Source organism: Fistularia commersonii, chromosome 32 (genome assembly GCF_037954325.1).
Source record: "Fistularia commersonii isolate RoL2024-O1a breed Wild chromosome 32, RoL_Fcom_v1.0, whole genome shotgun sequence".
NCBI lineage: Eukaryota > Metazoa > Chordata > Actinopteri > Syngnathiformes > Fistulariidae > Fistularia > Fistularia commersonii.
This window is the reverse complement of record NC_141315.1, coordinates 4,742,301-4,767,907: the sequence shown is the minus strand read 5'-3', so window position 1 is coordinate 4,767,907 and position 25,607 is coordinate 4,742,301. Positions and strand designations below refer to the sequence as shown.

Below are 25,607 nucleotides of genomic sequence, written 5' to 3'. Positions count from 1 at the left end.
ACATAGCAAACCTGTATTACTAAGTAACCACTACTATCATTAACAGTGAGTGATTATATACTGTAGATCTGAAAGTATACATTTATTTTTTCTGTGAAACACATGGAAGAAAAGGCATCACATGTTGCATTTGTTACAAAAATAATTTATTTGCAATCATGAAAATACATAAAAAAACAGTGCCATGTTATGAGTATTTGAATATCAAATAAATAAAGTTAAGTGTGGGAGAATCTACACAAATAAGGAATGACATTTGCATTTGATGTCTTAGCTGCAGCTTCCACAAAACTGCAAGGGGCAAGCGATGGTTTGCCAGGTGTAGAATTCACAACCGTTCATGTACAAAAAGAATATAATGACTAACATTGTAGCTAGCTGCCATTTTATGGATTCAATAGAAACTGAGGTATGCACTTACTAATACTTGCAAAATGCCTATTTACCGTAAAAAGCATGATGGTTACACATTGCAATTTGGAGATCTGTATGTAAATGAGGGGCAAGTGATGAAGCACCAATAGCTCCAAGTACCATGAATGTTTGCACCCTTACAGTAGGTTACATTTGACACAAAGCCCATCCTTACACATCAGAAGGCATCGAACATCAAGTTACAGTAATAAGGCCCTTCTGTGAGCTTACCAAGACAGTTTTAAAAAGCAAACAGTAAATTGTTTACAGTCCCTTGATACGAGCACGTTTGCATTTAACATTCTTCAATAAGTAGCGCTTCAGAACAATAAAGTTTCTTCTTGATCACACAGAAACTAGTGCTTAGTTTGATTGCTTGTTTCACTAATGGAGAGGAGGGAGACTTGGTGCTGAACAGTCCTTGTATTTTGGGCCAGAGCCCACCGGACTCCAGCCTCAAGACCAGAGTCAGCTGAAAGGTGGGAACAAGGTAGGGGTCAACAGATAACTGTCCCATGCTCTCACACGTGGCCCCTTGCTCCACGCACAGGTCAATGAGAGCCCCCCTTAAACCGCAGGGCTCAGTAGCTGCCAGGTGAAGGAGCTCCTGTCCGATGTGCTCCAGAAGTTTCTCTGGAATCAGCAGTTTGGCACATCGCAAGGCACAGTCTGAGTCTTTGGCTTCTCTCAGGCTTCGTGCGATAAGGTCCACCACTTCTTTCAGGATAGTTTCCTCCATCGGATCATAGAAAAAGTCTTCATTACAGGGTGACAAGTCGCTGAAGACATCTGACGCTGCTGGGAGGGATGCAATGGATCAGAACTACAAACTTGCAATGACTTTCAATTTTAGAAAATGGTAAGACATTTCTGCGACAATATTTACCTGAGTCTGAAAGATCACTCCTGCTGCTATTAGTGGACCTGGACTGCATGCTGTTCGCTGGAGATGTGCTGAAATCAGTCAATCGCTGCACCAGCTTGCCCCAGGACAGTCTCCTGGGACTGCCGTCCACTGTGGACGGAGGTGAGCCACCGATATGGATGGGTGCAGAGAGAGCAGGCGTGTTGTTTGTCATCTTTGCAGTGTTCATTTGCGTCAGCTGCTCCAGTGTTCGGCTGCTTATTAAGAGGTAGAAGAAAAAACACGAGAAGACTTAAGTAATCGGATCTTGAATAAACATAATTACAGTTTTAAACAGGATATGCGTGAACGAAACTCTTGCGCAAAAGAAAAAAACAAGCTTTAACTGTTTGCTATTCACCTTTGAGTATAGAAAAACAACATCGTAACATATTACTTACTGTGTATTAGAACCCGACACTGTTGGACTCCGACCAGTTAAAGAACGAAGCTCTGCAATGTTACTTTGTGCAAAACAACGATCAGACAACTTGTGCACCGTTCTCTCCGTCTCTCGCCAGCTGTCGAGCTCTGCGGTCTTCTGCAACAATGTTTATATAGGCAACCAAAAAGCCACGCCTTCTTCTCTCCTGTCAGCCAATCAAAAAAGGGAGGCAAGGATCTCAACTATATCTTGCCTGGTAACATGCCAGCAGAGGAGAAAGAAAAGAAGGGGGGCTTCTGCTGATGAATAACAGACCCCTCTGTAATGGAAATGTACAGGGACTTGCAGGGATCATATTATATCTCTTTTGTTTAACGCCTCCTCTTTATTCTTGCACGAACGGCTTCGCATCCCGGCGGCTGAGAGTACAGCTGAAGAGAACGCACTCAAAATCTCAGCTGGCCCAGTGTTGCAGTGCACATTACGTCACCTGTTTTGCTCAAGCATTACATCAGAATTTTTCATCAGCTACTCGAAGATATAAACAACACACTGATCTGGTTTATGCATTGCTTATAAGAATAATAATTAAACTCTCAGTGGATGGACATGTGACACAACCCAAATCTTGCATTATCTTGCTTATAACTAAAATATATATACTTTTTGCAACATTTGAGCAGACAATTGAGTCTAGTAAATATCCAGAAGGTACTGTTGACAGAAATGCGGCTTCAGTGCATAAAATAAGACCCTAGATGTGTATGGACTTTGAAAAATCCTTAAGCAAACACAGGATCACTGTAGCATAGAATAAGAAAGCGCTGTGCTATATCTTTACAAACTGCCAAGATTTTGAAGAGCAGCCAAATGTACAGTATTCAGTTACTCCACGAGAGCGGGCAAGGGACGGACTGTTCTTTAAGACACGGAAGAACTGAAACACAAACACATGCAGGCACATTATGTTCGAAAGAAGATGTTTTGTATCAAGCAACGTCTTGCGGAAAGTTTTGATCGGGGCGGGGGTGGTGGTGGTGGTTCTAAATGTTAAAACTCAATATGAAAAAAGCATTGTGCCATAGACAATACTTTCCATTTCTAGAGACTCCAAAGCTCAGAAAGTGAATTCCTAGAAAGTGTTCAGAACATCTTGGCACTAAAACTTTTGAACTCTTGAAAAGCTGAAGCTAGAGGCGTGTCCTGTCATGTCCAAGGGCGGCCTTAAACAGAGAACAGAACGTTCCAAAGTCTTTGTATGAAAACAACCATTCACAGAGGAAAACAAGGAGTGGACGCAATTCACAATTCACACCATGAATGTTTTATTGCACTTTAGCTTATGGTAACAGAATTTACGACAATGTTAAAAGAGATATCCGGTTGTACAGAAGTAACTAACATCAGGATTAATTAAACAACGGCAAACCAACAGCAACCAACCCAGGGAATGTCCTAAGTATGACCTTATTTACAGGGTGTTTTGCTGTTGGGTGAGCAGTGATGCAGGCCCGCAGAAAGGGGCGGGCAGCAGGCTATCAGATTTATGAGTTACACTGCAGCCATGTGGAAACACAATGCCCCATGTTAAAGGACTGTGGTGCTGCATATACTGAGGCTATTGAAGCATAGATTGAACAGGCAAAACACCTTTATAAGCCTGACACAGATGGAAAACTATTCATTATACATTGAATGACTGTTTAATTATGAGTGACAACTGCTGATAGCAAATGTTTATTTCAATATGTTCAGGTGTGGTATGACAAAAACAGCAAAAACACTCTCACAAAGTAGTAAATACTCAATTTTAAATTAGAGAACAAAACAATAACAATCATTATGTTGTTGATACTTATGGTATGAAATAAACTATTTGATTAAACATGGCTAATATATCAATACAAGGCATCCTCAAGTTATTATCTAAGATGGTGTGAATCCCAGTAACTGTTCAATTGGTTTGTAGCGCCACTCGTCTGCTTCAAGCTCCTCCACCAAGCTTGCAAGTTTCTCCATTCTAGACACTTGTTGATCTAAAGAGAATACATAGTGATTAGGATACCGGGGCATGATTTTTTCAGGAATCTGTCCAATGTGATACAGAGCTACATACTTACCATGTTTGACCTGCTTCAATGTTGAGGCAACTTGGTAGCTGAATACAGACTCACATAAAAATCTGTCGGAACCATCTAAATCAAACAAATAAAAACAAAGGATTTCTTAAGAGGGACTAAATATGATACATTATAAATATGCTTTTTTTAGAGTTTGTGGTTCTAACTTACAGTTTTTGACACAAAGGATAAAAGTATGATGGAATTGTTTTTTAAAGTACAGCTTTAGCTAAAAGGACAACATCAGTATGACAACATTCAGTTTTAAGCCCATTATAAGAGGAATATCAGTATGAAGGCTTAAATGTGCAAGAAAAAAAATGTCAGGCATTCTATGACATCATAGAGACGGTTCACATGGAAAATGATTCTGAGGTTAAATGTTGCAAACCTTTGGAGGAAAAAAATAATAGCTGCACTAGAATAAAAAATACACTGACAATGCTTTGTGTTGATTTTATAATGGATGATCTTATCACACTATATTTCAATGGCATTTAATGTAATAGAGGTACTGATGATTGTTAATGTAAGTATGAAAAAGTTCCACAATATATGTATAATATGAATATCTATTATTTAAATTGCTATACGTACACTAATTTATTGACTACATCTGCACCTGCAGCTTTTTTGCACTTCTGGTTAAATGCTAAACTGCATTTTTTTTCCCTGTACTTGTATATGTGTAATGACAAAGCTGAATCAAATCTTAAAAGAAAATCCAAGGGCATTTCTGAAAATAGTTTTTTTTTAAATCAATTCATCATAGACATCAGTTTAAAAATTCAAAATACTGAATTCAACTTGATGTTTGTCTTATGAAACAAATGTGTTAAAGTGGTTTTAAAAGGTGAAAAAATTGTTTCACATGCTCATTTTTAGCTTTTATGACATGATGCAGTGACAAAAAAAATCAACAGTAAAAATAAAAATGGATTGTTACAGCAGAGAATAGAAATATGTGATTTATGGCTGCCCTCCATGTGTTACTGTACAGTTTGGTGAGACACAATATTGAAATTAAACATCTCTGGGTGCAGTTGTGATTTAGTTGAAAATGTTTTTCCTAATTTTTGTCTTTGAAAGTTTGTCTTACTTTTTAATCCTAATTCTGACATAGCAAGCCCAAATACTGATTCAAGCAGATAAAATGTACAAGTCCAGCTCTTTCACTTGAAAATGTTAATTTCAAAGCAAGGCAGATTTGACTGCCCCAGATAAACCACATTAAAATATAATTTGTGCTGCTCATTGCATTGAATTTTCAAGAGGAAAATGTCTAAGCATGATATGTGACATCTGAAATATTTTGAAATACACAATGGCCCAATACTAAACTCACAGATTTAGTGTGGTTAAGATACAGACAATATGATTTGATGGAGGAGTTTGATTCACTGTGGCAACCCCTGAAGGGAGAAGGCTAAAAGAAAGAAGACTTCGAGTCCACACTTTGAAATACCATTATATTAAAATAGGGGACATCTGTCACTGCATTTTATATTGTTATAAAGAGCAAACTTCTTTTATTTAACCTTGATATGCTGCTATCCAAGCTACTCTACAAGGTTTGACCATATGTACATATCTTGATGGCAATTAAGTCTTTATCTAGTTGTAATGTGGGTTAAGCAGTTGTCATTCCAAGGAGCTTTAAGTGAGAATGATATGCTTTTCTGAGAAATAAATGCAGACACATGACAATTTCTATTACTGTCACTGACTTGTTAGATTTCTAGTCTGAGTCGGAGCATAGACACATCCCAAAACACCTTCCATTCGATGTGATTTATTTTGATTGTTCGTACCTTCCATCATTTCACCGGCGCCTTTGGGATATGTGTACAGAACTTTCCTTGGGGGAATGAGCTCTGAGGCACTGAAGCCAGAACCAGTCACCGAACTCCCGCTAACACCTCCCGCAGAGGAAGACGAAGAAGACGCTGCCATTGCCTGTGTAAACTAGAACCCACACACAAGCAGTCAAAACGACTAAGCCAAGTAGAATACATAAACCATGTACATTTATATTAGACACATAACCAACATACGCTAGTCTAGCATACGGTTTAGTTTACTAGCTAATGCTACATTTTGAAGCTATCACTACCGGTCATAAACATTACTATGTAATGTTGCAAAGCCTTAGCCGATCATATAACACTTGTAGTATGCCAACAACATTTTCATCATCCAGTTATCAGCCAATCTTTACTAGCAATATGAACTTACCGTCAATGCCCATATACAGAAATGTAACTTTATCGACTAAAACCAACGTTTATTTAGATGGCTCGCCGACAATTGACGACACTGCCGTTGCTTTACGTTTTCGGTGACGGCCATCTTGTAATAGATCTTACAGTCATACAGATGATTCACTCCGATGGAAATTAGACTGAAGATGGCCGAGTTTAATTTGTAAACGTACTAAAATGTAACGCGTACCCTTGTGTGCCGTAAACAGTAAAAGTAAACGTATGTCAGCTGATACACGCGTAGAGACCTTGCTGCCCAATTCATAATCTTAACAGCTACTTTTAGTAAGGCAACTAATCGAATCCTGTGTAAGCTAGCTAGTACATGTAACATTCTGGTGTGGGCTCAAGTTATCAAGTTTACATCATGGACGTTTTACGCCCTCCTCTTATTAACATAAACGGACGAATCTATCGAAAAAATATACTTAAAGAAGAAGAATATGAGGAGGAGGTTGAGGATTTCTCGTACCACGGGCCACCAGGTAAAGAGGCACCTGTCAAAGTTAGCATTGCGTATAGCGAATAATCTACAGGACTGTGTTGCAGAGTTGACTGGAGCTCGATTTGAATTAAAAAGGAGCTGTTCTTCTCTGTTTCTAGAGAGTGAAGAGTTTGCAGAAGATGAACCTTGTGGTACTCACATCATTGAACAAACTGAAAAAGGATTCCGCTGTGCTTTTGATGTACCGAGTGTTCTGTACAAGTGAGTCACTACAAAATGAACATTCTTTCAAAATTTTGCCGCTCGAAATGCAATCGTATTGTTGTACGATTTGTGTTTGTTGTATGTTATTGGCAACAGATATATCATCGGGAAAAAGGGAGAAACACGTAAACGTCTGGAGTTTGACACAAAGACATCTGTCAGCATCCCCAAACAAGGAGTGGAAGGACAGATAGGTGAGGATCAAGAACCGCATCATACTAGATCAGAGACACACATTGTTTCTTGATTTCCACCCGACTTTGTTTTTTCCCCTTCATTTTAACAGTTATCACTGGCTCCCACAAAGCTGCAGTTTCCTCTGCAGTTACAAGAGTTGAGGTCCTAATTGAGAGTTTCCGGAGAAAACAGCCTTTCACTCATTTCCTGTCATTTCCTCTGAACCATCCCAAAATCCAAGAAGGATTCCTGAGATTTAAAGATGACGTCTTGCAGCAATGTTCACAGGTATTGTGCTAGGGATATCTCATTGGTTGTTTGAGATCTGCACATTAAATTTAAATTAACTAACATTTATGCTCACAATGTTGTTACTTGATATGTAGGACAGTGGAGTAGAGGAAAGCATCTTTCAGAACCCAGCAAAGCTTCACCTCACCATTGGTACCCTGGCTCTGTTGAATGACACGGAAGTTAGAAAAGCATGTGAGCACCTCCAGGGTTGTCAAAACCTCATCAGGTAAAGGATAAACAAGGTTATTGTGTTACAATAACATTAAGAATGCGTCTGTCAGACATGTATTTCTAATCTCATGGAAACATCACAGAACTGCCTACTTGAGGGATGCAGTAAGACATATTGTCTATTATTGATAGAAAGTTTCAGCAGAATAATTTAAACATTATTTATACAAAGTAGAAAAAAAATGTTTAAAATGTAATATTAAATCATACAGCTCTAAATTTATTTTTAATTTTTTTTAAATTAATATCAACAGTAAATTGTCTTATAAAATCTTGAAGAGGACTGACCTTGAATCCTTCCTGCCCCTCTGTCCACCTGGATGTGTTTTTTACTTGTTTGCGGCTGTTAATTTCATCCTCATGTCATTTTTTTCTAAAGCCATACTCATTAAAGCAATTAAACACTGTTTATTGAGTTTATAAGTTTTGCAAATTTGAATTTATATTCCAGATTGTTTATTTGTCCCTATTAACTGAAAAATCTTTTACAGCACCTGAAAAATCACAATACTTTAAAAAAAGTTATCACTGCTGAATATTCAGTTGTAAATATTGTTCTATTTGTTCATAAATGATGATGGTGCATTACATCAATCAATCAGTTTACAGTTTTTAACACATCTTCTTTCAGACTTTGCCTCTGTGTTCTGTCAGGCTGTATTGTGGATTTATATTAGTCACTGATTTATTATATTTGCTCATTTGGATGGTGAAGGGAGGGAGTTGCTCTAGATTGCCACATTTGCACAATCCCTGCTGCGGTGCTAACAAAGGATTATCTTAGGTTTGTGATTGGTCATGCGGTACCAAAATCACCCCACTGATAGCACACTCACAGTATCATTGAGAAGTTTTGTTCATTTATTAAGTTTTCAACCATCTTTGTCATACTACCTATTTAGTAAAGCAGGAAATACTTACCAGTAGAGCCAGACAATTAACTGAAAATGTATTGAAACTGACTGTAAGTAACTACATATGTCAGTGTCCATAAACCATTTTCAGTCTTGTCTCTCATCCAGCCCAACTGACCTTAGTCTGTTTTTTTCAAGTTCATCAACTTGGAGATAAAAGGTGATAAAGCACTAAATCAACAAGAAGGCCTTAGCTTAAGCATCGTCTCTATGTTAAATAACACCATGTACAATGTAAAAACACCATTATACAAATGATTGTAGAGTGAAAAGAGGTCAAAAGTTGAAAAACTGCTGGTGATAGTTAATTCAAAGTTTGAAAGGATCATCAAATTGGTTTTAGTCTTATTGATCTGTATAAACCAGATCATTGTGTTGTTTACATCTTGCTTACACGTTCTCACCTGGGTAAATGTACAATGTAGTCATTTGAGGGGATGTTTTTAGTGCAATATTTACCAAATCATCCCATTTGACCTAGCTTGATTTAAATGATTTAAATACTTAGAGTAGGTCTGTATACCATTTTAAAAATGTTGCTGCTGTATTCTTACACTGGTAAGTGTAAGTGGTAAGTGGTTTGAACCACTCATGACGTAAATGACACATGTTTTGACACTTACTTTTGCTTTTTTCAAAGGGAAATAACTGAGGGAAAACCTCTCTCTTTGGAAGTTAAAGGCACTGAATATATGAATGATGACCCAGCAATGGTAGACGTCTTGTATGCCAAAGTCAATGTGAAAGATGGATCTGATAAGTAAGTGGCATCAAAATCTCTTGAATTATTGAAAAGTTTTCACAGTTAATTGAGGACTTGTAAAATACTCAATCTACCCATGTCCTTTTTGAAATATAATGTGTTATCCAGGTTGCAGGTGATTGCAGATCGTCTGGTGGAGCATTTTGTTTCGACAGGCCAGATGGTTAGAGAGTGGGACAGAGTCAAACTGCATGCCACTGTGATGAACACTCTGTTCAGAAAAGACACCTCAGGTATGGACTATGTATCCAGACCACTGAACTTGTGTAAAAGTTACTGAGCCAGTAACTTGAACCCTATTTGCCAATGTTCCCAATTATCTCTTGGCTGGGACTAGTAGCTGATTGACGACAATGCTTAATCTTTAACAACTGCAACAACAAATTCCAAAAGGGAGCCGCCCAGCAGCTCACTCTGCGCTTGGCCACTACTTTGTTTACGTGTACTCAGCATCGTGTTTTCCAAGTACTCTGACAATGGCTTCATTCATTTTGGCCATGGATCAAGTCCAGCCCCAGTTCTCAAATTTGTACTGGGCTGAACAACAGCATAAAAAGCACCCACAGCTGAACTTGTTTACCAGCACGTGGCTGAGTGTGTGCTCCATGAATTGAGGAATGACCTGAGTATAAACTAAATTACCTGGGATTCTCATCTTGCTGTAGCAGCATTCGTTTAGGTTATCATTATTGGTTTAGGAGAGTCTTTTTTTGTTGTTTTTTTTCCTGTATTTCACTTGGCTTGTCTCCTGTGTGTTTTTAGTGGAAGAGACAGGCGGACCAGGAAGACAAACAAGGAGTGAAAGAGAGTCTTTTGATGCCAGAAACATATTAAAGGTTTGCAGAAATGTAACCGTGTATATATATATGGGATTGTCAGATTCCCATACCTAAGCTGTCAAACACATTAATTATCTAAAAAAAGAAAAGAAAAGCACTTTATGCTATATGTCTCTACTATTGAATTTGCATTGGTATAAGATTGTCTTAAAATCAACCTGAAGCCAGATTAATCAGTTGGAGAGGAGGAACTTTTATCTCCATCAAAATAAAAGACCCAAACTAACCAAAACCAACCGATTCACATGCAGGAAGAAGTAATTAAAACATAAATACCGAGAAGATTTGATTTAGATTTATTTCAAAGTTTTTGTACACGATTTTGATAAAAAATTAATCCCAGCTCTCTTTAGTATTTCTTCTGGTATTACTTTTAATTTCTGATTTGAATAATGGTACAATTGATTATTTCTCTATTTCTAATGAATGTACTCTTAACAGCCCAAACTTCAGTCATAAGCCACTTTTCCAGTAGCATAAATAAAGCTTAATAATGAATGATATCAGAAAAGCAGTTGTAAGAAAAGGACTTTGTTTTCTTAAATTTTGCTGTTTTGGAAGTTTAGTTTATTAAGTAACATATATTTTTTCCCACCATGTCTTTTTTATGTTATGTTGTCTTATGTTATGTTTTATGTTGTAAAAGTAGGCATGATGAAGTGAAAACTAAAAGTCTGTTGTAGGTGTTCATTAGTAGCTCCTGTTAAGATGCCACTCATACAGTATCAATAATGTATAATATTTCTAATTAATTAAGTCAGATGAATTCTCTCATTGGACTGGTTGATGGAATAAATTGTTTCAATTTTTAGTGTATATGTTGCCCAGCTATAAACATGTCCTTTAAAGTTTAAAAATATATATTTGTTCTAAGGAGAAATCAGGGAAACCACCATAGCTGTAGACCTTTTGAAACACAGAAACAGATGGCAAAATCTTCTGGGAACTGTTCCTTTGTAAACCACAACTGAAATATGACACCTAACTGACACTGCAGATAAAAACTGCCTTCCTGTTCAGGGAGTCAATTTTTATCGTAACAAAAACAGGTTTATTTTTTTCCTTCCTTCTCTAAAAATGTCTAACAAAAGCTTCGTTGCCTTTAACCTTGTAAATGTTGTTTTCTGTGAACAAAAAACTGCCTTCTTTTCTCCAGGTACCTTATGAGCAAGTTTATCTGTTAAATTGGACTGTTGTGATTTATTCACTGCTCGCGAAACAATTTACAGAGACATGGAAATATAACACAAGTTACAAAAAATGATTCTATGATATTTTCTGTTCTAGACATTCGGTGGTTATCACTTTGGAGAGTTGGAACTGACTTCCGTCCTACTGTCCCAAAAATATTCAACAGACTGTACAGGATACTACACCTCAGCAGGAAGTATCAACTTCTCTTGAGGTACAACAGAGACGAACATGTTCTAAGGCTGCCAAAGAAGGACTGGGAAAATGATGGGTTCCTAATAACAATCTTTATTTCTGCTCTTGATGGTTTTGTCCAGGAGATGGCAGCAATGTTGTTCTTCGTTATTGCAAACGGATACGCGTATCTCTGTTATCAGTTCCCACTTGTTTTTTGGAACAAACTGAGCATGATGATGGCAAGAAAAGATTATACATTAACTCATTCACTGAATTTAGCCACGGATCTTCCTACATGCTTCATATCACAAGAGTCACAAGATTATTTAGGTATCAGGTCAAATTAAGGCATATTTTTTTTAGATAATTTTGTCAGTAAAATCTTTAAAAAAATAGCTGTTTTGAGAGTTTTTCAATTCAGCCATTTTCATGAGTGTATTGAGGATCACCGTAAAAAGGTACCACTAGGTACCTGCCAACTGCTCATGGTTCATCTATAATGGGTTAATTGTAGAGGGAAATTTCCCACAAGGGATGTATAAGACCAAAGAGAAGATTTATTGACGCAGTGAGAGAGGGTATGAAGGTAGTTGGTGTGAGGGAAGAGGATGCAGAGAATAGGGTTAGATGGAGAGAGTAATTTGCTGTGGCGACCCCTGTAGGGAAGAGCCGAAAGAAGATGAAGATGAAGAAGACGAATAATAAAGCATCATGAAAAAAAATAGCAAGGACATAAAATCAGGAAAATGTACCCTAACATCTTTGGGAATTAAACTTGTACAGGCATTTATCTTAGAAAGTGTTAAGAGGTGAAGTAAAACTTGGTCAGAAATTAAATGAAAATTATCTGGAAGTGACTGAATAAAATGGGAGAAATGAGTAATTAAAGTGGCCTATTTAAAAGTCAGGACTTGTATTTGGAGTCTCATTTGTGAAATAACACCTTAAGCAGTTTTGTTTCTGAGAAGCTACCCGGAAGTCGTTCCTAAGGCATACACAGAGTGCACATCATTTTTGATTTTCGAAGCTCTTTGCTCATTCTGTTCATTCTCTCAGGTTTAACCTTATTACTATCAATATTACTTTTTAAAATCAATAGTTATTACACTTTTCATGTCATAGCTTATGGTAGCACTGAACCAAAACTGCACTCGTTGCCGGATATTTTATGGAAATGTTATCATACGAGAATTTCCACTGCAGCCCACCAGGGGCTTCAGTGAACTCCAGTTCCACTGCATCCCCCATTCACCAGGAGGGATGAACTAAAGGTTACAACTTACATCCCTGACTTTTAAAAACACACCTCAACATTTGTCCCCACAATAAGGCTAATATATTCATCCATTGTACAGCCTGAGAACATTTGGACACTATGAATATCACAGATATGTAAACCATTTATAGAAAAATGTATTTTTATTTCTTTCCATTATTCCATATTTTGTGTATTATTCTGCGTTACTTTTTTGGTGTAACAGAATGAGTTTATGCCTATTATGATTGACAGCGGGGAAGTAAATAAGAAGATACCGTTGGAATGCGGATTTGCAGCCCAAAGTGAAGACCGTGTTGTGAGGAAAAAAAAAAAAAGAAATTACACCAACAACATTAGAATGAGGCAAAATAATGGCTTGAACTGTGTTTCATAAAGCTAAACTGATTGATTCACTTGCAGTGGAGTCAATCCAGTGATTGACAGCTCCACTGTCTAATATAACTTAACTGTTATCCCTTAATGCAGCTGCGAATGTAGAGGCTATAAAGAATTTAGGAATTTTGTGAATTGTGAACTTTAGGTAAGGTATTGAGGAAAAGCCTTTGAATTGCTGTCCAGATGAGAGATTCTCTGACACATTTCTTTTATTTAAATTAGTCTAGAGTCTCTTCTTTATGAAGGCATTCAGTGTAACTGTTGTGTTTTTGGAAAGATTTTTTTTTCCTCAAGCATTATCTGCCTTGTCATCTGTCTGTTTTGTTAGTTTGTGAGTTTGTGTGTTTTGCTCCAGCAGAGTTGTGGCAAACATAACATATGCTCTGATCGAAATTACTTCTCAAGGTAAAAAAAATCAACATGAGGTTATGTAGGCTTTCTTATGAGGGAATTCACTTGTAAGTGTTCAGGCTGGTGTTACAGGCAGTAAGTATTAATAATATGTTCTGAATAATTTAAAGAGTCCTCCTGCACAGTCTCCATGGCTTATCCAAATTTTCGTCACTGCTCCTCAACCGATTCCGACTGCTCCATTTTTTCGACTCGGGCCTTTTCCTAGCATATTGCGTAAGTCTGGATTTCATGATTGAGAAAATATGAAGTTCACACCAAGTCATTTACAAAACTTGACACTTTTCATAGCTTCTTGGTTGCATGGTAATCTGGTTTTATCCAGATACTTTGAAAACTATACCAAGAGTTAAACATTTCCTTTCATCTCACTGCCTCATGAATGTGTTAATGCATTAATGACATGATCCATTACACTCATCTTTTTGTTTTTCATCCTACAAATCCATCCCACGCGCACTGCAACCTTGTTCCAACTGTCATCCATCAAGTGAATAGAGACATCAGAGACATAGCCTGGTCACTGTCTCTTGCTGTAAGGCAGTTCTTTCTTTCTTTTTTTTTGTTCATCCCTCCCCCACTCTGCTTGGTATGCAGGGGGGCATTGGCCATGGAGCCAAAAGTTACACTGATGGAAACTGGCCAGCTTTCTGTTTATCAGTTCTGCCATCCTGTCATGTCCACCTTCCCATTTCTGCATTGACAGGAGTTTTTTTTTGTCTTTAAATCCTGTGCTTCTGAATTATAGTCAACAAATGCTATTAGACAGGAACATGCAAATCTTGTTACTGGACAGAAGCAGTCATCCAGCCAAAACTGTCCTTGCAGTGACAGTGGCACTGTCTGGGCATAAGAAGTATCTTCTCAGCCACAGAAAAAGGGCTTAATTATCTGCGTTTGTCTCTAGAGAACATGCTTGTTCCTCAGTCTGGAGAACACATGGTTTGCAGCAACAATCTCAGGTAAGAGATGCAGCAAGTGGGGAATTGAAGATCCTTTTGCTCGTAAACACATATTCATTAAGACGGTGAATTCTAATGTCTGTCTGGGACGTAAATGAAGGATGTGTTGAGCAGATGTTCTCAGTAATGATCGTGCTGAAAACACATGTGATGGAACATTTGTCATTGGCAGGAAAACTCAGACTCTAAGGATGGTTTTTAATTTGTCCGTGTGAGGTGGCGATGCTGCTTTTTCCTTTGTAATTGTGTTTTGTTTCTCAAGGAACACTGGCCCTTCGGTACCATAGATTGTTTTTGGTGTTCACCTTTTTTTGTTTTTTAATGAAGTAACCTATCACACTGTTTTACAGTGAGTTTTACAATAAATTACGAAATATCAAACAGTATCTGTAATATCATATAGTGAATATTGAAAGGCTCTGCATTTAGTTTAATAGTTCACATTCAGAAACAGATCATTGTCTCAAAAATGTGCTTATTTGTTGTTTTGACAATTTAATGCTAATTTATTCTGCTTACATTTAATCTGTTATGCAATCATTTTTCCTCAGCAAATCCCCTCTTTAAAAAAAAATCATGACTAAATGTTGAATCCAAAATGGATATTTTTCTCTTAAAAATGAGAAAGAAAACAGATTAACCATCCACAGGAGTCTTCTGAAAATTGGGGTTACTTGAAAATCAGCAAATTATATGTGAGTAGTATAGAACACCTTGGGAATTATCAGCAATATAGGAAACACTAATTGAAAAAACTATATAAGACATTTCTGTGACCCAGAATTGGGGTCTAATGTTATTGGAGGGCTTATGAATACAACTAAACAAGGTGTATTAGCAAATATGTCATCAAAAAAGCAAGGATATTCTAATAGATTTCTACTACAAGAAATGGAATCCAGACTTACAACGGTATTTCATTTAATATGGTGAAGATTTATTCTGTTCAGAATTATCGATACAACAATATATCATGATACATGAGTCTTTCGTGCTGTATTGATTTTCCAGTGTTGACATCCCTGCTTTTTTTCTTTCTGCATCTGAGGTGAATTCACCCCATGTTCATTTGACATCTGGCATAACGAGAAGTGAGAGGGATATCAACAAACAGAAAATCAGTCACCATTTATCCCCCTTTCTTTCAAATCCATGTTTGCTGTACCATTGTTAATATGAGAGGGGAGTGGTCGTTTTGATGCAACCCTTGACGTGCTTAGGCATGCAAAAATAACAAGTATATACATTTAGTAAATTAATAGCTTGAATAATACCTTAATAATTTCACAGCCTTCACTTAACTTCCATTGTTAAGAATATGATGTGTTGGATGTGTTTGCAGGTATAAGATGAAGCTATCAAACTCCTGTCACTGCCCAATTAGGTACAGCAAGTATTTGATCATTGTTACCATCTTGATTGCAGTTTGGGTAATAAGTGCTTGAAAAAGATATTCAGCTCAGTTATAAAAAAAAAAAAAGCTTAATCCTGAACCCCTCCCACAAACAAAAGCGCGCAGTAGTGCTGTTGCCAGTTACCCCTCCATTCAGCATGGATTCACTATGGCTTTGACATGGAAACTCTTCATCCCAACAAGATTCATGTAATACAAGCAAGCTTAGTAAATCCTGAATTAGCCATGGACATGCTCGGAAGGGCAGACATGATTAAACGCTTAATGATGTATCCGATGATTATATTTATGATGGTATTTAAGATGGCTGCTTGATAAATAGGTTTGTGTTGTCAGTGTTTATTTGATGGGCTTTTATTATGACGATGGTGTAAATTAAAAGTTAGTGTTTCCAACACTGAACATGCTTAAGCTGGGGTGAGAACAGAACAGGTTCCAGTGTCTGGTGGTGCAATTACAGCTGTCAGGAAAACATGATGCAAAGGCTACAGTTCTTATTGAGCTTCAGGTTTTAACTTGATCCGTTGTCTGTTCAATCCTTGTTTGATACTTTTTTATCTCTTGTCACTCCCCCCTTCCTCCACTTTTCTCGCTATTCCCTCCTGGCTCTTTTTTACTCCTCCTCCTTTTTTTGTTGCCGCTTATTAGTCCTTTCTTATACCCGTCATCATCTGTCCCCCTCTAACTCAGCTACCTCTGCTGCCCCACAGGTTCCCTCCCATTCTTTACCTCCTCTCTCTGATCCTTTGTATCTACCGATGTGATTTGGACTTTGCTTGGCTCTGTGCTCAGCATCCGGTGGTTAAATGGTTTAGCTGAACCGAGTGGCAGGGTGCTCTGCTCCATGCACACAGCCATTGATTTGCTGTTCCAGTCTGAGAAGCAAAGAGGAAACTACACAAAGTTGTGGTTCTTGAAAACCTCAGAGAATTGGTGGCCAAAACTCACTTACCCACTCTGCCGTTATAATTAGTCATCTTTGGGCTTCATGCTGCATGAACTTACAACATGACGCTTGAGATTTTGAGACTTGTGTGTGACCCTTCTGCTAAGTCTGATAAACGAAGCCCACAGTGTCAATTTGTGTTTCCGCTCTGTGTGTGAATTGTGCCTTGCTTTCCGAACACCTGAGGCACAAAAGCCTGACTAGATGCATCGATGAGTCAGATAGGGTGGTTGTTTTTGAAGGCTGGTTTGATACACTTCTTGAGAATGCCTTTGTGGACTGATGAAAAAAGAAAACAAAAATGTACAATCTTTTTATTCTTTACCCTGCATTCAAACATATAAAAAGGAAACGATTTTGTTGTGTAAGGAAGAAAAGGCAAACTTTGGTTGAACCCTTCATTAATTAGAAGTCATATCATGGTTTATAAAGCTCTGTGTTATCTCAGACAAGTATTGTTTAGGCTTCTTTTCCAATTTGCATATTTAATTTCATGCCACTTTTGAAAATAGCCCTTGTTTTATGCAGGGTCTGTTCGAGAGAGGTCTCACTCCATCAATGTCAGTTGTATTGTTTTTTTTTTATTCTTTTTTCAAACATTAAGGTTTTTGATATTCAGAACCACACAGTGATATTTCTCACTTTGTAATTAGAAATCACGCCTTCATTCAAAGACCAGCCAGGTGAGAAGGCTCCCTTTTACATCTGCTGATGTTTTCAGAAGACTTGACCTTTTAATAGATCAGATAGGTTTGATTTCCATGCTGTGTGTATCTAATAGCACATGCAAAATTGATGAACCATGTAATTACTTTTAAGGTTAAGCATAGTTTTAACCATGAGCTCCTTACTTCACAAAATTTGAGCGTGTTCATTTAACAGAACTGCGAATATTTAAAACAAAATGTTGTTAAATGGGGCGTCACGGTGGCACAGTGGCGCACGAAGGACCCTGGTTCAATTCTGACAAAGGGACCTTTGTTTGGAGTTTGCACGTTCTCCCCGTGTCTGCGTGGGTTTCCTCTGGATTCTCCGGTTTCCTCCCACATTCCAAAACCATGCAGCAGGTTAAGTGGGCAAAAATTGGGAAAATCGCCCTTAATGAGTGAGTAATGTTGTCTGTCTTTGTATGTGGCCCTGCAATTGACTGGCGACCAGTACAGGGTGTACCTCCATGGCAGCTGGCGACCCTGAGAGCAGGATAAGCAGTAAAAGATGGATGGATGTTTTTACATCATAGTTGGAAAAAGGATCAACTTAAAGTGAAAAGGTGCAAAGTCTGTATTTCACAAAGTAGTATCACATTCCTTGCAAGCTCAAATCCAAAGGTTGTTTTAGTCTTTTGCCTAAACAACTCACTGATGACAGAAAGTATATACCGGTAGGTATAATAATTCAAATGAAAATGCATAAGCACAACTTTTCATTTTCAGAACGTGGCACCATTTTTTGACTCAAACTGGATTTTCATCTTCCTCTTCCAGACTACTCATTCTGTGATCCAAATTCAAAAGCAAAATACAGTTTCAGTTTCAATTTTCATTTTCAAAATATATGTTGGCAAATTGTTTTCAAATTTTAATCAGAAATTAAAATAAAATGAAATGCAGAAATCCTTTCTCATTTTCAGAATGTGGAAGCATAATTTGACTCATAACTAAAATGAGCAATAAGTAATCCAAACTGCATTTTCATTTTTATGTCCCACCACGCAAAATTCAATTGGGATTTGGGATCCCAAGGAGCATACCAACCTTCTCTGCGGCTTGTTCCAGCACTAGAATATAACATACATTCAACTATTTACCTGTTAGCTGATCGTTGATACTTGACAACATGGCACTCCCTAACAGCAATCGGAAGCCTCTTGACGAACCTGAGCAGATTATTGAGTGCTTGGTTGAATACTCTTCCCTAACAGATACCGTTATCAAGGATGTTGCCCAAGTTAGCCTCTTCTAAGTCATTCAACAACTCAATACGGTGGCACCTGGATGGGGAGGCCCGGCCATCAGCGTCCCTTTCAGTTTGAGCGGAACACATTTGTTTCACAGCCCCAAAATGAAAAGGTTCGCAGGGCTGTTTCGCACTGAGAGGAAGGTTAGAAAGGGCAACTATGTTGATAACATTGTTGGTATCAAGAAAAGGTTACAATTATGGAACCAGATAGAATTTCAGACAACTTCTGAATCGGATGCGGTGACAGACTTGAGCATAAAGAGTTTGGCTTAATACTCTGTCCTAACTCATGCTGTTATCATTGTATGTTTTGATCAAATTGAAAGGGATGCTGATGGCCAGGCGTCCCCTTCCATGCACTGCTGCTTGGCGAATCTGCCATGAGTTGTTGAAGAAGAAGAGGCTAGGTAGGGTTACATCTTTGATAACGGAGTCTACTAGAGAAGAGCATTCAGCCAAGCTCTCTATAATCCGCTCTGGTCTGTCACCGGCATCCGATTCAAAACTCATCTGGGAGGGAGGGAGTGTCATGGGGGTGTCCTGCTATCAAGTATCAGTGATCAGCTCGCAGGTAAACAGCTGAGTGTGTGCCATATTCTAATACCCAAACAAGCTGCGAAGAAGGTCGGCCTCAGACGTCATTCTCCCGTGCCGCTTGGGATTGTGAATCCAAATTGAATTTTGATATCTTTTTTTGCATGGTGGGACATAAAAATGAGAAAGCAGTAGTCTTTTCGTTTTCTTTTTAATTGTGTCATAAAACGTGTGACCTCAAGAAGAAAATGATGATGCAGTTTGGATTATTTATTGCTCATTTTAATTATGAGTCAAAATATGCAGCCAGATTCTGAAAATGAAAAAAACATTTCTGCTAATGCATTTTATTTTTTCATATTTGACATTTATAATTGAAATTTGATAACAATTTGCCGGGGTATGTTTTGAAAATTCAATCTTAAATGTATTTTGCTTTATAATTTGTATCAAGTTACCGAATGAGCAGTCTGGAAGAAGAAAATGAAAATGCAGTTTTCATTACTTATTACTCATTTCAGTTATGTCAAAATATGCTGCCACATTCTGACAATGCAAATGCATTCTCCTATTGCATTTTAATTTGAATTATGATACCTATATGCTTCCATACTATGAACAAATCCAGCCGAGCCCAGACAATGCTGACAAATCTTTCAAACTGGATACGCTTAAGAAGGAAATAGGACAGTATGCCTTGTTCTTGAATGTTGGATGTGACACCAGTTGAGTTTCAAAGGCGTGTGAATTTCACGCTAATCACTCTGTCACTAATGAACGTGAGCGGCCTTGATGGACAGCTGAGGCAGGAGTATTTGAATTGTCTAATCTGTGTCCCCAGCTAGTAGGCAGGTGATCCATGCTGCAGCTCTTTATCATTCAGTGTGTTATGTCTGGAGGCTGCCTGCAGCTGTCCGTGTCTGTTTACTGCTGAGGAGGGGCACAGAGCCTAGTGTGTTTGAACAGCAGGCAGTCTTTCAGGGTTGGTGTTAACTTCATGTGCAACGTGTACAATAACGTCTGGAAAGGGGACTGCGACAGAGTCGTATTTTTGTTGTCATCTAAACACCTTTGTAATGTCTGCAAATAGTGTAGTTTGCTCGGTTTGTCCAGACCAAAATCCAGGGGACCCCCGGCCAACTCAACATACAGTTACACTTTACTTGCAACAGTTTTCATACAACCCAATAAAGTGCTTAAAGTGCCTTTAACGAGTAAACGGAAGTATACAAACAGACCTCCCGCCCCCATTCAACTTAAAATATCGTATAGGGAAGATGAATCTTAAGATTATAACAAGTACTGGAATGATGGTAAGACTATTACAACAGAAGGAAGCAGGGATAGCAAATTGAAAATTCAGAACACATGCACACATACACACATTAATCAATTATTTATCAAAGAGACAAATCAATACATACATACAATTCAGATTAAGGTTAAATTAAAGGTTTTACAAAGTAATGTATGTAACTAATGAATGGGCTGCAGTGTTTCTGTATGTTGAATCAATTTTAAATTATTCTAAATAATTTAAAATGATTAAATATATATATTTTTTAAAAAAGGATCCCTCAAGCCCTTATGTATATACCACAGTTCAGCCTTTCCAACCATTCATCTGAGGCAACATATAAGCTATTCATATTGCATCTGCAGAAGGCCTGCAGAGGGAAGCAGTTCAGTCAGTTTAAACACTTAATTTAACTTAACGTATTCATGACCATGATCTTTGCTGCAAGAAAGAAATGGCATCACATTTTAATTTCACACGCAATATAATCTAGCCAAAGTTTATACGAGGGACTCTAAAATCCAGGTGCTGCGGGGGCCTGGTAATTAGCTTCAAATATTTTAAAGAACTAAACATTTTGACTACTTGGGCAGTGTAAATGTTGAAAGGCATGCTGGTGCCCTGATGACCATCTGGTCGTTCCAATATAATACACAGCGGCATGTCTGATCGCTCACTTGTGTAATGAATTATATTGCTCTGCAGTTAATCGTGTCCAGTGGTTTAGGTGTAGCCAGAACAGCATCAGAATACAAAATGTTGCTATTGTTTTTTTTGGGCTGGAGGTTCAGCCATATGTTTATTTTTTCTGTTTTTCATACTGGCCCTGCTTTGATCTAGTTCAGTTTTTCAAGATGAGGTTTGTAGATTCCCATTGGAATACAATAGTTTTAAGGCAGGTCTGAAGGAAAAATAGCTTGTATTATTTTGGTGAGCAGGTGGAGAGAATGCTGTGAGGGGAGAAGACTGTGTGCATTTCTCTTGACATTGTGCACGGATTGATTGTCAAACTTTTCCTACAATGCTAAGAAGTAGTTATTTAAGTTAACAAAGTGAACATTTTCAGCATTTATAAATGAAGGGAATAGGACTGATCATTATATTCAAGACATTCAAATTGTTTATTGTCATATGTACTGTCTGGAAATGTGTTTCCCTGTACAATGAAATTCTTTGCCATCCACAGTGCATCCATTCGTGTGATAAATAAATAATAATAAACATACTATAGAAACCTGATGCAAACATGATTGAATATTCACTGTTATTTCAGATAATTTTTTCTTCCCATATCTAAAACTCTAATACATAATAGTACTGTCTACATCCCATCACAGATCATTGTTTGGCAAAGACCTTGTCTTCTACACATATACAAATATTGACGGTCTTCATTAAAAATCAGCAAAAGAAGTCTTGATAAAATCAAACAATGCAATAATGCTCAAACATGTCATCATAAACTTCCAAAATAAGTCCCCTGTGGCTGTTAGGACACCCAATTGCTCAGTTAATACATTTATTTATAAATGTATTTGTCTTATCCATCTGTTAGTATTTATCAGTATCCAAAAAGAGGCTTCTGAATTGTCGTTTATTTCTAATTTCCTATCATGAAAAGTGTTGAATGAAATATGCACTTTGAATTTCTGCATCAAGTTATATAATATCACTGACCACATTCATGAAAGAGACAAATAAAAATGAAAGAATATTGTCCAGACATAGGATAGAGCATTTTGGCTCAAGCTTAAAATTGGATGATTATAATGAACTAAAACCATTTATTATTCAAATGCTGGAGATGAGGTGAAACAATCTACTTATGCAGAAACTGAAATTCCCTGCAATAAATGGGCAGTTGAACTGTATTAATGTGTTAATGGGAAAATGCAGAAAGGAACCGATTTATTTGTCATATAGCTTCATAAGCAAGGCTCAAAATGAAACATCTACTATGTATGAGTGCAGAATATTAGTCTTCCTCTTTCTATTGTGTATATTTAATTGAAAAAGGTACTGCTGTCACTTCCATTCCTGCTATAGCTGCCTTCTGTACAAAAACTGCAACAGTAACTTGCCTAGAAAAGTCAAACTGCTGTCAGACTACAGCACTCCACTAACTTTGCACTTTTAATAGCTGTGTGACCCAGTTTGAATCCAATTGAATTAAATCTATACTCATTTATAGCAGCTTCACTTACAGCTGTAAGTCACTTGAGATTACTTATTAAATGCCTCCCGATGCGATTTATTCTCTCCTCAGCATTCAAAATAACATCCTCTGATGGTTCCCTCACCCAAGAACTTGCTTTTGGGATGCAGTTTTTTCATGTTCACTTTACAGTCCTTGAGCATCCATCATGGACGGGAACCTCCTTACAAATAAGCATCAACAATCCGTGCCTGGTTACATAAACTACCTTAAGTCTGTCTCTGAGGTAAAAAATATTTCCTTTGGTCAAGGTTAATTTGGGGGCCTTAAAGCCTCCAAAATGAACGGTTGCTGACGGAAATGTAATTTTCTACACTAAGGCTTTTACAATTGTTGCCGACATGATACTGTTCTCATGTAGTTCATATACTTTGGTTATGCTTTCCCCACATCTTTAAATCATGTCACTCAGGGAGGCTTCACAATACTTGCAGAATCCCAATGCAAGCAGTAATTCATCCATGGACAGTTAGACAACTTTGAGTCTTAAAGGGCTTACGGGGACTTCAAACATGGTCAAAAAAATGGTCACTCAGTACCCTCTACCAACACATAAGGTAATTTCAAATAGTACAGAGAAAACAACAAGACTATACAGTACTCCCTTATTATCTCTTAAGGGACAACCTTATTGTGATTCTATGCAACTGTCATGAACTGGCTGTTAGTTAATCATTATCACTCAAAAAAGGCAGTTATTAGAAAATGACCGGGAAATGATGTGGAAAAAAAAACAGACACTTTTTTTCTGTCATGTTGTATCAGGATTCAAGTCATTATACTGGGAATGCACACAGCGTATCTGTGCTGAGTACCTGACGTGATTTTGTAACCGTATGCAGATATATGATAATGTAAAAAATTAGTATAAAACAACCATTAGTTGGCCACTTGAAAATGCAACTGTTGACTGTTGATTATGCTTTGCAGGTACCTGCTGCTGATAAGGACTATGAAGTTGATGACGCTGATGATGTCGAAGATGGTGGCAGGAGTGTCTTCAGTGATGAAGTAACAACACCGCATAATAAAGGGCCAAAACAGGAATGTGATGTACCTGAGAGCACCACGATTTACCGATTTTCTGCTCTTTTAGCAGAATTAAAGTACACATTTGTTTCGTCTCACTTTGGTGACAGTGATTTGGAAAAACATATTTCCCAAAGCCCCCCTCATGGTGCTGTTGTATCCTGACAATATGGACAACCACGATAAGCAGTGACACTCCTGTTGGGCCTCCTGAGCATCTGAGCAACCAATGTGTGTAAGACAATGGAGGGTGTGCTGGTTTTTTATTTGAAGAAAACAAATATTGACTGATAAGCTCTCAAATTTCACCACATGTTGTCTGATATTACTCAAATAAAGCGCCTCTCCCCTCTACCTCTTATGTAAACTGATAACACTTGGTGCACAGGGGTGATAAGTTCCTGCAACATCTGCCTGAAGAGGAACGGGGTAAACTAATGACATCTGTTAATCCCTTGTACAATTAAAAGCACTCTTCCAGAGCATGACTATAAGAGTCACTGAGAATAAGAACCTTGATAGTAAACGGCTGTGCTCAAATTTATCTTTCCAACGTGTACACTTTTACAAGCAGACCTGTTAATTATGTTACTTTATGTTAAAGGACATTAATAAACAAAAATAAAATGAGATGTAAAGCCCAACTGGAGAGCCTGCTGAATAATAAATCAGGGATCTGTCTAATGAAGCACTAGGACTGTGTAGGCCAGCCGTGTTTGGGATTAACCTCAGTTCCCAAAGAAACCTCTTGCCTAGATTGAGTACTGTTGCTGTGGTAACCAACTTTACGGACTAAATCTGCAACCATTACTTGTTTTGTATTTTGGTGTTAACAAAGGAACATCAACTTGCCAAGAAGTCAGGTGGAAGGAGGAATGAATTTATGACAAACTGTTACACTGATACACTATTTCTTAATTTCAGAAGCATGATTGTTTGGTCAAAACCTTTTTCACAATGCTGAGCAAACTCCAGTAAAAACTCTAGTAAATTCACTCGTTTCCAATTCATGGAAAGTTAAATTAGCCATAAGGCACCATTCACCAAGATAATATCATGGTATACTCCTCATCACCAAAATCAAGACAGATTGTAAAGAAAGTGGCAATAAATTATTGAGTTGCGGGGAAAAGAAACAACAATTTGAAAATATATCCTTCATTGAGGGGCCTTTACTAAGACAACTGAGAGAATGTACCTCATAATCATCATGAGGTGTTTGTGTAAAAAAATGGACAAATACATAACATTCCATATTAAATACAGGTAAAATTTCAATGATGTTTGCCAAATGTCTTTATCATTAAATGTTCATGAAATGTTCCTCAATCCAGCATTCATTTTGAATTATTCAGAGAATAAATTTATCACATCCTGGTCTCTTCTTCTTCCTCTTCTTTGAAAGCCTTAAAATCAAACCCAGTGAGCAGATGGAGGCTCGAGAACTAAGCATTGACTGAAAACTCCTGTAGATTCGCCATCTGTCTGACATCTGCAAACATCTCAGAGCTCAGCGGAATTTGGCCAAAAAGTCGAATAAGTAAGAGGCAGAGCCAACATCTTCAGAGGCCAGGTCAGGAGCATCCTGTGCTCCACAAAATTTTCCTCCCCCCTGGAATGGATCAAAAGATATGCCCCCTTGCTGAGCCTACAGCCACACAAACGCACACAATCTGATTGTAATATTAAACACAACCTGCAGGATTTAAGGATCAACAGAAGGCTTTACTTTGTCTGGATGTGCTCAATTACAAGTAAAAATTCTGGACTTAATATTGATCTGAAATATGAATACATGAGTCTCATC

General features: G+C 37.7%; 3 protein-coding genes across 5 annotated transcripts; 1 reads left to right on the top strand and 2 right to left on the bottom strand.

Annotated features, from left to right (window-relative positions):
• Positions 1-129: 129 nt before the first annotated feature.
• ddit4 (DNA-damage-inducible transcript 4) lies at positions 130-1,854 on the bottom strand. 2 transcript variants are annotated; one of them, XM_086139819.1, is made up of 3 exons: positions 1,720-1,854; positions 1,301-1,536; positions 130-1,209 (listed from the first exon to the last, which is right to left on the bottom strand). In XM_086139819.1, exons 2-3 carry the CDS (start codon positions 1,506-1,508, stop codon positions 710-712), a joined length of 708 nt encoding a protein of 235 aa, XP_085995945.1. In that variant the 5' UTR covers positions 1,509-1,536; positions 1,720-1,854; the 3' UTR covers positions 130-709. The 2 variants fall into 2 exon arrangements, with proteins under 2 accessions (XP_085995945.1, XP_085995944.1); XM_086139818.1 differs by having other exon boundaries at positions 1,301-1,533.
• A 1,150-nt stretch (positions 1,855-3,004) lies between these two features.
• On the bottom strand, positions 3,005-6,197 carry anapc16 (anaphase promoting complex subunit 16). The gene is made up of 4 exons (XM_086139816.1): positions 6,059-6,197; positions 5,635-5,788; positions 3,824-3,898; positions 3,005-3,739 (listed from the first exon to the last, which is right to left on the bottom strand). Exons 2-4 carry the CDS (start codon positions 5,774-5,776, stop codon positions 3,630-3,632), a joined length of 327 nt encoding a protein of 108 aa, XP_085995942.1. The 5' UTR covers positions 5,777-5,788; positions 6,059-6,197; the 3' UTR covers positions 3,005-3,629.
• Positions 6,198-6,322: 125 nt separating this feature from the next.
• ascc1 (activating signal cointegrator 1 complex subunit 1) lies at positions 6,323-23,840 on the top strand. 2 transcript variants are annotated; one of them, XM_086139815.1, is made up of 10 exons: positions 6,323-6,569; positions 6,688-6,790; positions 6,890-6,987; positions 7,080-7,258; positions 7,357-7,490; positions 9,050-9,169; positions 9,281-9,405; positions 9,935-10,008; positions 11,299-11,416; positions 23,702-23,840. In XM_086139815.1, the coding sequence occupies exons 1-9, from the start codon at positions 6,452-6,454 to the stop codon at positions 11,413-11,415; spliced, it is 1,068 nt and encodes a 355-aa protein (XP_085995941.1). In that variant the 5' UTR covers positions 6,323-6,451; the 3' UTR covers position 11,416; positions 23,702-23,840. The 2 variants fall into 2 exon arrangements, with proteins under 2 accessions (XP_085995941.1, XP_085995940.1); XM_086139814.1 differs by lacking the exon at positions 23,702-23,840 and having other exon boundaries at positions 6,325-6,569; positions 11,299-12,286.
• The last annotated feature ends 1,767 nt before the right edge of the window (positions 23,841-25,607 follow it).

Bases quoted from the DNA above. Each gene is read 5' to 3' on its own strand.
- ascc1 (XM_086139815.1), top strand. From the start codon at position 6,452: ATGGACGTTTTACGCCCTCCTCTTATTAACATAAACGGACGAATCTAT. The intron at 6,988-7,079 runs GTGAGGATCAAG...TCATTTTAACAG, and splicing joins AGGAGTGGAAGGACAGATAG to TTATCACTGGCTCCCACAAA. The intron at 9,170-9,280 runs GTAAGTGGCATC...TGTGTTATCCAG, and splicing joins GTGAAAGATGGATCTGATAA to GTTGCAGGTGATTGCAGATC.
- ddit4 (XM_086139819.1), bottom strand. From the start codon at position 1,508: ATGAACACTGCAAAGATGACAAACAACACGCCTGCTCTCTCTGCACCC. The intron at 1,210-1,300 runs GTAAATATTGTC...CCCTCCCAGCAG, and splicing joins GAGTGATCTTTCAGACTCAG to CGTCAGATGTCTTCAGCGAC.
- anapc16 (XM_086139816.1), bottom strand. From the start codon at position 5,776: ATGGCAGCGTCTTCTTCGTCTTCCTCTGCGGGAGGTGTTAGCGGGAGT. The intron at 3,899-5,634 runs GTACGAACAATC...TGTTTGATTTAG, and splicing joins CGCCGGTGAAATGATGGAAG to ATGGTTCCGACAGATTTTTA. The intron at 3,740-3,823 runs GTAAGTATGTAG...TATTCTCTTTAG, and splicing joins ATTGAAGCAGGTCAAACATG to ATCAACAAGTGTCTAGAATG.